The sequence below is a fragment of the Zootoca vivipara genome, chromosome 12, assembly GCF_965207765.1.
Source record: "Zootoca vivipara chromosome 12, rZooViv2.hap1.1, whole genome shotgun sequence".
Taxonomy (NCBI): Eukaryota; Metazoa; Chordata; class Lepidosauria; order Squamata; family Lacertidae; genus Zootoca; species Zootoca vivipara.
Window position 1 is genome coordinate 11151501 of NC_142595.1, and position 12448 is coordinate 11163948.

Genomic DNA, 12448 nt, shown 5'->3' on the forward strand with positions numbered 1-12448 from the left:
TTTATTTACATATGCAAAGCATTTTTTTAAAGATAATTTAAAACCAAGAGAATTATCAAATAAAAACTCAATTTTTCCACAAGAAACGAGGCATTCCTACTGCTGAACTTCCACCTTTGATGCTACTTTTTGTTTTTGCCGGATAGGCTCCTGCTCAATCACAGGTATACAAAACCCCTAGATTCTGCATTTCCTCCTTTTCTTCATATGGGCAGCTGGGGAAACAAAAACGACGCCGAAAGCTCCCATTCCAGACACCCGAGATGCGACTCTACATTTTCCACGTCTATTGCTTTTCTCCCGATCTGGCTGCTGCTAAACCGTCCCCCTCGCACAGGCTGAAATTTTTGCCGGAGAGGCGGGTTTAGGAAACTGCAGAGCGACACCTCTCCTCGCTAATGGGCATCTTTCATCGTGGCCAGTATGGGGCGGGGAAAGAAATCTCATTGGGCGGGGGGCTTGGAAGGGAGGAGGATGTTTGAGCAAGCTGACGCTTACGGGGGAGCCAATGAGGAGCGGGGAGGCGGCGGAGTGGCGTCGCGGGCAGCCAACGAGAGTCCGGAGTTTGAATAGACCCCCCCGATGGAGGAGCGCGGTGGGGGCGGCTTCGCGGTAGTCGTTTGTGTGAGGTGAAGAACGACTGTCGGGGGAGGTCGCTGGTTGCCGTGAGGGGCTGACGGAGCGAGCCTCGCCCGCCCGCCGCCCGTCCTCCCGCCATGTCGCTGCACGGGAAGCGCAAGGAGATCTACAAGTACGAGGCGCCATGGACCGTCTACGCCATGAACTGGAGCGTCAGGCCCGACAAGCGCTTCAGGCTGGCGCTCGGCAGCTTCGTGGAGGAATACAACAACAAGGTGGGCCGGTGAGGGGGGGTCCGGCGGGCGAGGAGGCCTCGTGTGGTCGGGGGTTCGGGGCCGCCTCGGGCCTTCGCACCTCATTCGGACCCCGGCGGCCCTTCCCTGCTCCGCAGCAGGCTTGCGAAGAGGCCAAGAACCGCCTAGGGAAGTTGCCCGCACCCCCTCGGCAAGGGTCTTGCTTCGAGGGGCGCCCGGCACTCCCTCGCGTGCTTGGCCGCGCTCTCCGTTGCCAGGGGCCGGCTGAGGTAACTCAAGAGGCGGTTTGGTTGTCTCCCGAAGGAGTTGCGGGGCGGAGCAGCACCTGCGCGCCTTCTGCTTCACCTGCAGATGTTTCGAGGAAGGTATAGGGCGGCCTTGGGGTCCCCGAAGTTATTCGGGTTGGGGAGGGGTTAGGCCTCAGGGTCCCTTCCGTTCTTCTAGGGCAGGCATAGGCAAACTCGGCCCTCCAGATGTTTTGGGACTACAACTCCCATCATCCCTAGGTAACACGACCAGTAGTCAGGGATGATGGGAATTGTAGTCTCAAAAATCTCGAGGGCCGAGTTTGCCTATGCCTGTTCTAGGGTTCTGTGTTCTTGAGCTACATCCCCCACCCCCAATCCCTGACTACTGGCCATGCTGGCTAAAGAGGGTGAAAGTTGCAGCATCGAGGGACTCCAAGGTTCATAGATATAATTCATAGGAGAGTTAGAAAGGGACCCTGTGAGGGTCATCAATCCCACACCCCTGCATTGCAGCAATATGTAGCTGTCCTGTAGGGGGATCGAACCTGCGACCTCTGTGCACACTCTAACCAAGTGTGAAAGGCTTTGAGACCTTGGTGTTATCATCGGCACCACACTCTAACCCAGGCACCCCCAAACTGTGACCCTCCAGATGTTTTGGCCTACAACTCCCATGATCCCTAGCTAACAGGACCAGTGGTCGGGGAAGATGGGAATTGTAGTCCAAAACATCTGAAGGGCCAAAGTTTGGGGATGCCTTCTCTAACCCCCTGTGAAAGGCTTGGTGTAGGGACTCTGTCCATTTGGGGAGGTGGGTAGATTTGAGTGTGGGAAAGAGAATAGGCTAGGCCACCTGCATCTCAATAGTGGTAGAAGTTAGCTATTTTACTTTTGTCCTCGGGGAGAAAAAGCCCAAGGCAGGTATGGACACTCCTGAATTATTATTTATATTATAAAATATATGGGGGGGACGCAGGTGGCGCTGTGGGTTAAACCACAGAGCCTAGGGCTTGCTGATCAGAAGGTCGGCGGTTCGGATCCCTGTAACGGGGTGAGCTCCCATTGCTTGGTCCCAGCTCCTGCCAACCTAGCAGTTTGAAAGCACGTCAAAGTGCAAGTAGATAAATAGTAGATAAATACAGCGGGAAGGTAAACGGCGTTTCCGTGTGCTGCTCTGATTCGCCAGAAGTGGCTTTGTCATGCTGGCCACATGACCTGGAAGCTGTACGCCGGCTCCCTCGGCCAATAATGCGAGATGAGCGCTGCAACCCCAGCGTCAGTCACGACTGGACCCAATGGTCAGGGGTCCCTTTACCTTTATTGAATTTGTCAAGGGGGAGAGCTTTATCCTGCCCTAGGCAACTCAAACCAATTTACAAAAAAAAAAAACAGACTAAAAAACAGAAACAACCCTTTCCACAGATTTACATTAAAACCAAGGGGGGAATTAATATGTTTAAAACATCCCACCTCCTTCTTAAAGTTAAAGGTGAAAGGCCTGGTTATAGAGGAAAGCTTTTGCCTGACACCTTAAGATAGGTAATGAATATGCCAGGTGAGTGTCCCCTCAGGAGAGCATTCCACAAGCGGGAAGCCACTGCAGAAAAGGCCCGTTCTCATGTTGCCACCCTTTGGGCCTCTCATGGAGGAGGCATACAAAGAAGGGCATCAGATGATGACCGTAGGTTCCCTGTAGGTTCATACAGGGAGAGGTGGTCCTTGAGGTATTGTAGCAGAGTATGAAGGGTTGGGCATCTGTGGCCCTCCAGATATTGCTGAACTGCAACTCCGCATCATCCTTGACCATGCAGGCTGGGGCTGATGAGACTTGTAGTCTAATAACTTCTAGAGGCCACCAGTTATCTACCCTGAGCTTAATGTTATAGTTTGGTTGATAGCTTGCTTGAAATACTTTTTCTTATAGGTCCAGCTTGTTGGGTTGGATGAGGAAAGCTCTGAGTTCATTTGCCGGAATACCTTTGATCACCCATATCCTACTACCAAGCTCATGTGGATCCCAGATACCAAAGGGGTATATCCAGACCTTTTGGCAACAAGTGGTGACTACTTGCGTGTCTGGAGAGTAAGTTGACTTGTTTTTAGAAGGTGTTTTCCTGGGGCTAGGATAACCAGTGGGCCCTGAGAATGTGTGAGTAGTCTGACCAGCTGCTATGAGTAGTAAACAAGCATACTGCTTTCTTCTATTTGTAAATGTTTATTAACAACTTCTAAATTTGTAAATGTTTATTAACAACTTCTAAATTCAGTGTTCTACAACTGGAGCTGCAGTCTACTCTAATATATTATGCAGATGGGCAGAAAATAAATTGGGATCTAGTGGTAAATTGCTGGGTGATTAGCTGTAGATTGGCAAAAGTGTCTGACTCAGTTGTTTTAAAAATAGCAAAACCCACGAGGCTTTCTCTTCTCTTTGTCCCATCTTACCCCAGATCTAAATTAGACTACTGGAATTAAGAAAGCTGAGAAGGGAAACCTTATTGTAGTATTTTATGTGAAAAGACTGTGAGCTCATTTCTGGTACTGCAAACAAATTCATGGGAATATGCTTGAAGACAGACTATTGCTTAATTCTAAATTTATATCTGCCCCTCTGGTTACAATTTTTCACCTACCTGTCATTGGTGAACTTTGCTGCTACAAAAAAACAACACCCAAAGTAGATTCCACAAGCTTGAAGTCTTCCCACTCCTTGTGTATGGAAAATGAAAATGAAAAATAAAGCTCCATATTACAGAATTATAGAGTTGGAAGGAACCTCAATGCCTGATGACTTAATTATAATATGACAATCATGATAACACGTCTGTTGGTTTCCTTAACCTTGAAAACATGACATTTGACATTGTTCTTGTTCTGTATGCCATGTTTTATGAGATAGAGAACTTTAAAACTATGTCATATGATATTGCGTTGCCAGTGTGGCATGAGTTATAACAATGTCGTCCCAACAATGGAAATTTTCGCATATAGCCATGGTATTTATCACACTTAGAAGGAATGGGAGCTGACTGTAGTTCAGAACAAAACAGTACTTAGGCTTCCCTTTTAGGTGTAATGTTCTGTAGCCAAGAAGTAGGTCTTGGTAAAACCTAATTTGATTTACATGTGTCTTAACAAAACTAATAGAATCCATTATTTGAACATAATGCAAAACCCATTTAATCACAATGAAAAGCTGCACTCTCTTCTCTTGCATTTTTGTGGCAATGAAGTACTATAAATATTTGGAATGATGACCAATATTTGTAATTTTTGTGCAGGTGGGTGAAACAGAGACCAGGCTAGAGTGTTTGCTGAACAACAACAAGAATTCAGATTTCTGTGCTCCATTGACATCCTTTGACTGGAATGAAGTGGATCCTTATCTGCTGGGTAAGACTGAAACACTTAATTTGGCAGAGCTTTGGTAGTAAAATGGATAACACTGCCAGACAGAATTTAGTTTGGGTAATGGCTGTTGGTGGATCTCTTTCAGGTAGCTCATTTTGATATGGGCCTTGAAGGTACCGTACTTTTTCTTGTATAATGGTTTGATTTCATAGCTTAAGTGGTGAAGACCTCTTACTATTTAACCTTTCATGAATTGCGGCAGCCCACCCCACCCCCCAACACACTCAGTTTAGGAGAAAATACCCCTTGCTTGTTGTCACTATAACCACAGTTAAATCTGCTGCATCTCTTAGCTGTAGTTTTCATCTCCCCACCCCCTCAATTTTTAATGTAAGTTTTGACTATCCTGGAGTCTAGAGTAAAAGTACAACTGTTCAGTTTGGTGAATTTTGTTCATGTTGAATTTACATATTGTTATAATAGACCATACAGTCGTGCCATGGAAGTCGAACGGAATCCATTCCGGAAGTCCATTCGACTTCCAAAACGTTCAGAAATCAAAGCACGGCTTCTGAGAACTAAACATTTGAGCTGCTTGAAAACCAAGGTACGACTGTAGTTGGTAAGAACTTGATCTCATTGATTCATAGTAGTTAGTTTATAATCAACATATATCTTTGTTGCAGTATTTAACCGTGTTTGACCTTTTATTTGATATATGACTGATCAGTAAAATAGATTTGCTTTGTTAGGTGATGAGCCTTAACACCATGCTTTAAGTGGTTAGTCAGTGTCCCAAGCTGACAATTTAATTTCCAATTTAAACACTGGATGATTTGACTTTAAAACATATTTCTTAATTAACACTTGAAAAATAACTGAAGATTACACCTGTATCTTAAAAGGGAATATATTAACTATATCAAACACATCCAGTTAGTTTGCTTTGTGTATAAAAGGAGAACAAAGAAGGCGAGTCATCTTTTAGGTCAACCATTATGAACAGCATAAGATGTTGTGTATTGTTGTTTATTCGTTGCACCAAAGAAGAGTTATTAACATAGGTGTTTTTCATCCCCACCCCAGGTACCTCTAGTATTGACACAACTTGCACTATCTGGGGTTTGGAGACTGGCCAGGTCTTGGGAAGAGTGAATTTGGTGTCAGGCCATGTCAAGACCCAGTTGATTGCCCATGATAAAGAGGTGATGGTGCACTTTTTCTCTTGGTTTCTCCATTTTGGGATTTCAGACTTGTGCAAATAGTAAACATTTGTTCCAGTCTATAAAATGGGAATAGTGGCTTACCTGACAAGTGAATGTATTTGTATCTGTGTGTATGCTATTAGTTCGGCAGAACTAAATTCTTACTTTTCCCACAAAGTAAAGTGGTACCTCGAGTTACAAATGCTTCAGGTTACAAACTCCGCTAACCTGGAAGAGTTACCTCGAGTTGAAAACTTTGCCCCAGGATGAGAATGGAAATCGTGTGCCAGCGGTGCAGCGGCAGCAAGAGTTCCCCATTAGTGAAAGCATACCTCTAGTTAAGAACAGTTTCAGGTTAAGAATGGACCTCCAGAACAAATTAAGTTCATAATTAGAGATACCACTGTAATTCAGCAGTTCAGGGGGATGTATACAACAAAATTAAGTATTTTGCATAAGAAGTAGGCAAAGCTGACTTTCACGGGAAGAGAGGTAGCAACCCCATTTTTATCTACTTTTAGGCATTTCTATGACATGGCTGCTGTACATCTGGGTTTGCATGATAAAACTTCGGTGTGAAGCAAAAATCTTTGTATTGGAGACAATATCATTGTATTTTGTTATTTTTCTCTGCCTTTGGTGTATGAGCAGGTCTATGATATTGCATTCAGCCGTGCAGGAGGTGGGAGAGACATGTTTGCCTCTGTTGGTGCTGATGGCTCAGTGAGAATGTTTGATCTGCGGCACCTGGAACATAGCACAATTATATATGAGGATCCTCAACACCATCCTTTGCTTCGCCTTTGCTGGAATAAACAGGACCCTAATTATCTTGCAACAATGGCAATGGATGGCATGGAGGTGAGCCAGTGTTCTGTGAGGGTGGCCAGTACACTTCTTGGAATTGCACCTGGATGGTATTGACACTCAACACTACTTAGACTCTTGGTCTTGATAGGCATGTTTTCTGGATACCTGTATAAAGCCATGGGACATTTTTGTTTCTGGGATTCCTTGCAGCCTTGGCGCATAGTAGCATGAAGAAAAGCAGTCAGGCACGTGTCCTTATGTTATATAGGAGATAGCAGCCGTACTGAGATGCTGGTAGCTACCATGAACAACTTGAGTCTCTAGAAGAAGTAATGATCCCCATGTTGACATGTCAGGATGAGGTGTCCTGTTCTTGGCCACACAATTCTTTCGTGGGGTGGACAGGCTGATTTAGCTAAGGTAATGGGGCATAGTGTCCTGGGCAGGTACACTGCAGAAAATAGGAGTCTATTGGAAATAGCTTTTGTGTTAGTTTGTTGTTGTTTTTAAAGGAATTAGATTGATGTGTAGTTCTAATATGTGAACTGGACATAACAATACATAAAATGCTGATTGATAATCTCAGTGCCCCTTTGTAACATGTGGCTCATCAGGCACTACTACTATATATATATATTTCTCTCACTATTAGAGGAGGTATAAAAACATTCTATTCATTTGCAATGAAAATGGTATACTTGACAAGAAAGGGGTACACCATATATGTATTGTGCTCTGAAGATAGTATAGTAGGTAATGAAATACCATTTATAAAAAGTCTTTGTGGCTTCATCAGAGGTAGTATAAAACTTCACTATTCTTTGTATTTGTTTTCTCCACTAAGGTGGTGATTTTAGATGTCAGAGTTCCTTGTACACCTGTTGCCAGACTGAACAACCACAGAGCATGTGTCAATGGCATTGCTTGGGCACCACACTCGTCATGTCATATCTGCACAGCTGGTAAGGATGAATGATTCTTGTCACCCCTTCTTTTCATATGGGTGTTTCAAGTTCCCTTCAAAGTATGCGTATGAACTTAAAATAGTAGTAAGTCTGCTTTGTTTGCTATAGCTGGTTTAGCTGGTTTATTCTTTCTCTGTTCACTCATAATGGTTGACGTTTGTGCTCTTCTCTAATTCAGAGTATCTTGTTAGTATACTTTGTCTTAACCAATCCAGCTACTTTTTATGAATAGTTTTCATGAAAAGTAAAGTCCATTATACTCAGGCTTACCTCGAGTTAAGGGAGCTTTAAAACAACCCTAAAATGTAAGTGGTAGAAACGAAATATTATGAAGCAAGTTAATTCACTTGCTTTCATTAATTTTTTAAAAAAACATATTGGGTACCAGCCATACATTGCAAATGTTTACAAATCAGGAAGGAGTGGCTTATATGACTCTTCTTGCTCTGAATTTAATCTACTAATGAATATAAATCCTTACGCAGCAAAAAGATTAGCAAATTTCTAGGTTTTGAAACATTTCCATAAGGAAAGGTGTAAGAATTTTTGGATTTTAAAAAACCCCTTTTTGATTACTTTCCCTTAGCAGTTCAGTCTTACTATCCATTACAAGAATTAAGTAACAAATTTTTTTAGATAACAGATGGCTCGCATTTGAGAAACTATGATATATGTAAAACTTGTCAGGAGTCAAAGCCCAATCTATATATATATATAAAAATGTAAAAATCGTGAAACTGCGTTTTCCACTTTTTTCCGTAACCGCTTGACCGATCGTCCTGAAATTTTGACACAACGATCCATGCCACTCCCCAAGCGTTGTTGGGGACCAAAATCCCTCAAATCACACACCTGGGCAGGTATAGACCTGGTTTTCCACCAAGTCAAACAGCGCCCTCAAGTGGTGTAATACCCTCCTCCACCCCCTCCCTTCCTGTGAAATCTAAGCCACACCCACAAACCAAATGACATCATCAACCAAGCAACTGAAACCACCAAGGCGGCCATTATCAGACCCCTAGGCCACCTGCCCTCTCTACAGTATCTCACCTCAGCTTTGCAGACTAGGCCGCTTTCCAGACTAGGCCAAGTGGAGGTAGGGGCCTGCCTGGGGGGGGATGGGGTGTCCAAATAGAGGGCACGGATACGTAATGGGTCAGAACAGGGTGGGGGGAGACACAGGGATGAAACCTGCCCTCTCCACAGTATCTCGCCTCGACTCAGGGGGACTCTGAGGCTCAGGGGGATCTGAAGGGGGGCTATTACCCTCCATTTCACAGACTAACGCACAGCAACGCGTGCAGAGCCAGCTAGTAATAGAAAAAATTCAAATTATACTCTTTAAACTTTAGTTTATGTGGTTTTGTGTCCATTTCATTCCTGAGTACATGGACCACTGAATATTTGTGTGAAAGATGGTTTCTTTTACCTCTAATTCTACATTTCATCTTTGTCAGCGGATGACCATCAAGCACTTATCTGGGATATCCAGCAAATGCCTCGTGCCATTGAGGATCCAATATTGGCCTACACAGCAGAAGGTGAAATCAACAATGTACAGTGGGCATCAACCCAGCCGGACTGGATAGCAATCTGTTACAACAACTGCCTGGAAATCTTGAGAGTGTAAAAACAGTTGGGCACTGAGGGAAAAAATGGAACTGGATGGTGGTCTTTGCTCTCCTATAAATTTTTAAGAACAAAACTCCATCTAGAAAGTGCCACTGTCTATTCTAGAAAGACTCAGAACTGGCATTGATGGGTATATGTTGCTGTCGTCTCCCTCTTTCCCCACCCCCATCCTGTGACTTAAATGCAGGGATATGCTGAGCCTTTCAGACTCTCTGGGAATTTATTATTACTTTCAATTAAAGTTATGTATATATGTCAGCCATTTGTGTTGAGTATTTGTATTGAATGAGTAATGACACCAACGGGCAGAATGACACCCTAGCAGAAATATGTTACTGCTGCAGATGCCTAAAAACTGTGCAAAGTTATAGTAACGGGATGTGAAGTTAACTTTGTGTTAAGTAAATTTTTCACACATATCTTCTCTACCCCTTCCCCAGCCTATGGCAAGTCTAATTTCTCTTGATACTAGTGCTGAATCTTGTAAGGTCTCTGCAACTAAAAGTCTATTACTATTAAAAATGTTCTTCAACTATAAGGGAGCAGGAGCAGTCACAAAGCCTAGCTGGCTCTTGCAGAAACTTCCTGAAGCGAAGCTTTAACTTTGTGAACCACTGGTTATTAGATTTGTTTCTCTCTCTCTCTCTCCTCTGTATGACAAAGGCCTCTAAAATAAAGCAGTATACAGTGGTGATAGCATCTAGTTGGATAAGTACAGTTCCTAGTTTTGCACTGTGTTGCCTGCCCCTCAAAAAACGTAAGGACTTCAGCCACTGGTGATCTTACTTGACTCCAAGAGGCAACAAGCCTTTTCCTAAGAGTAGTGTTGCTTCCCACTATCCAGGAAAATGCAAAAATCCTTCTTAAGGTAGTGTGGAAAATGTGATGTTTCAGGAGCAGTGATAGGATACATCTGGCTCTTGCAGAAACTTTCTGGAGTGAAGCTTTAACTTGTATATGATGTTAATATGGGATGGCATTGTTTTTCTTGGAACATTACTATGACCAGACACGTGTAATTCATTATGAAATACACACACTTCTCTTAAATAGCTATGGTGGGATGTTGCCTCTTATTCCCATATCAAGGCACACTGAGGCTTATGGTAGGTCTTCTCTGACACATTAAAAAAGAATGTATATGTGATTGTTTCCACCCCCTTCTCAGAAGCTCTTGTAGGCTGGCCAAGCTGGCTCCTGCAGAATTCAGAGGGGAGCCCCAAAATGGTGTATCAAACCATTTTTCCAGAGTTACATGAGGCACTGGAGGAGGGGAAGTGTGTTGAGAAGACTTTCAGATGTTAACCACCAGTGATGTACATAATGAAATGAAATGAAATGTGACAAACCTATTGGTTATTTGTTTTATAGTACTGGAGTACATTAGTGGGGAAATGTGGTAACTGGTGTATAAATGTCTTTGTTTCAACAATACTGGTTGTTCTTGCCCGAAGACGAACATGAAGTATGAGAGAGAATTAACTGCCTGACTTTCTCATCTTTTCTCCTCTTCCCTCCCTCAGCCAACTTAACTAGCTAGTACATAGAAAGTAGATTCTTGTGGTGGTAGTTTTTTTTAGTCCCATGGAAATCAAGGGACTAGATTAAATCCAAATGTTAATTTTCATCTGTTAATAGGAGTTGGACAGTACTGGTTAAAGGCACTTGACCATGGGCTGCATAGCACTGGTCCTAAGGCACTTCAAACATGGGCACATAGGAAACTTAAGGATGTGCTCAGTAAAGAAACACAGGTCTGCAATTCACTAGCAGACTGGTGCTGGGAGGGGCTGGGTTATTGGTTATGTGATGGAGTATGAACTCGTGGTATCTGTTTTTTTGAAAGGAACAAAGATGTTTTTAGTGTACAGAATATGAATATGAGCTGAATTTTTTTACTAATCAATACTAAACGGTAAGATGTTAGCTTATGTACTGTACTCCCCAGTGTGATTTCCTAAAGATGTCAACTTTGTAGCATGACTATATAAAGTTCCAGACTCATTTTTTGCTTTGTTTTGTTCTTTTCAAATAAGCAATAGCACTGACTCTACTTGTGTTACTCTTTTTCTTTCTTCCACCCCACTTTGGTCTAGAGTGTTACATATATATATTCTTATGTTATTGGGGGAAATTGTTACTGAACTAGACTTAATCTTACCTTATGTGGCAGACAATTGTTAACTTGTTGCAATATTCCCAGTTGATTTTTATGGAGAAATTATAATGAGATGGACTTATCTTGATCTTTGAACACCTGCTTTCTGGAATTATATTAAACACTGTAAAAATTTAAGACAGTTTTTTAAAAGGTTTGAAGTAGAATGCTGGAATTTTAAAGATACTGATCTTCCTTTTTCTGTATACTTTTGTTTGTTCCATTCCTAGTTTTTGTGTGTATTCTGCCTTTCTTACGTTTTAATAAAATGGAGCATTTCTAAAATGCATGGTGATGTAAGGGGGAAGGCATGAATAAAACCCAGACAGTTCTTTTTATCTTGTTAAACATTCACTTAACAAGAGAACAAGAGAAATCATTTTTCCATGGTTCCAGAAATATGAAATAGTGTGCCACTTATAAAATAATCCATCATACAAGTCTATAAATGAAACTGGCCAGAAGCTTTTATTTTGGAAAAAAAATCTAGCCTTGCAAATGAATGCTAATATGCAGGAATTGCATTTTCTGTTCCTGTCTTGCAAGGACATTGCCAAACCAGAAAGAGATTCATAAGGGTTGTTTATGGTGTGACCTCTGGTAGAAGCCATTCTGAACTTTCCACCAACTTGAAATGCTGATGTAGAAAGGAGCAGGATCATTGGATGAATAAGTTTGTGTGAGGTTAGAAAACAAGGTCTCTTTGGCATTGTTAAAAACTTTTTAAAACACAAAAACGTACTAGTAAGTTTATTATAATTCAGCTAGTATGCAGTATTACATCTCTTGCACACCCAAAAGGAGTCCTACAGGAATTTACAGTACGGTACCTTAAAATGCAAAGATACAATATGCAATGGGAAGTTCATTAAAACAAGACAAATACAGAGTAAAAAATGGTAATTAAAAAAAAGACACACATGAAATATCCACCAGCTTCCAGCATGAGGATGAACAAATGATCTGGAGAAAAAAGGCTTTGCTGTCACTGAAAAGATGAAAAAGTTGGTAACATGAAAATATTCCATAAATGCTATCAGTTAACTACTGGATCTTAATATACAAACTGTTCTACAAGAGTCTTAAAGGTAAAGGGACCCCTGACCATTAGGTCCAGTCGTGACCGACTCTGGGATTGCAGCGCTCATCTCGCATTATTGGCTAAGGGAGCCAGCGTACAGCTTCCAGGTCATGTGGCCAGCATGACAAAACCGTTTCTGGCGAACCAGAGCAGCACACGGAAACA

At 42.4% G+C, this 12448-nt stretch overlaps 1 protein-coding gene across 1 annotated transcript; it reads left to right on the plus strand.

Moving 5' to 3' along the window:
• Positions 1-584: 584 nt before the first annotated feature.
• DCAF7 (DDB1 and CUL4 associated factor 7) lies at positions 585-11487 on the plus strand. Its single transcript, XM_035136295.3, has 7 exons — positions 585-854; positions 3006-3164; positions 4363-4474; positions 5519-5637; positions 6289-6498; positions 7292-7409; positions 8870-11487. Exons 1-7 carry the CDS (start codon positions 717-719, stop codon positions 9040-9042), a joined length of 1029 nt encoding a protein of 342 aa, XP_034992186.1. The 5' UTR covers positions 585-716; the 3' UTR covers positions 9043-11487.
• The last annotated feature ends 961 nt before the right edge of the window (positions 11488-12448 follow it).

What these genes read in the sequence shown, in the direction of transcription:
- DCAF7 (XM_035136295.3), top strand. Translation starts at nt 717, where the DNA reads ATGTCGCTGCACGGGAAGCGCAAGGAGATCTACAAGTACGAGGCGCCA. An exon ending in AGTGGATCCTTATCTGCTGG is followed by an intron (nt 4,475 to 5,518) that starts GTAAGACTGAAA and finishes TCCCCACCCCAG; the next exon opens with GTACCTCTAGTATTGACACA. An exon ending in ATGTCATATCTGCACAGCTG is followed by an intron (nt 7,410 to 8,869) that starts GTAAGGATGAAT and finishes CATCTTTGTCAG; the next exon opens with CGGATGACCATCAAGCACTT.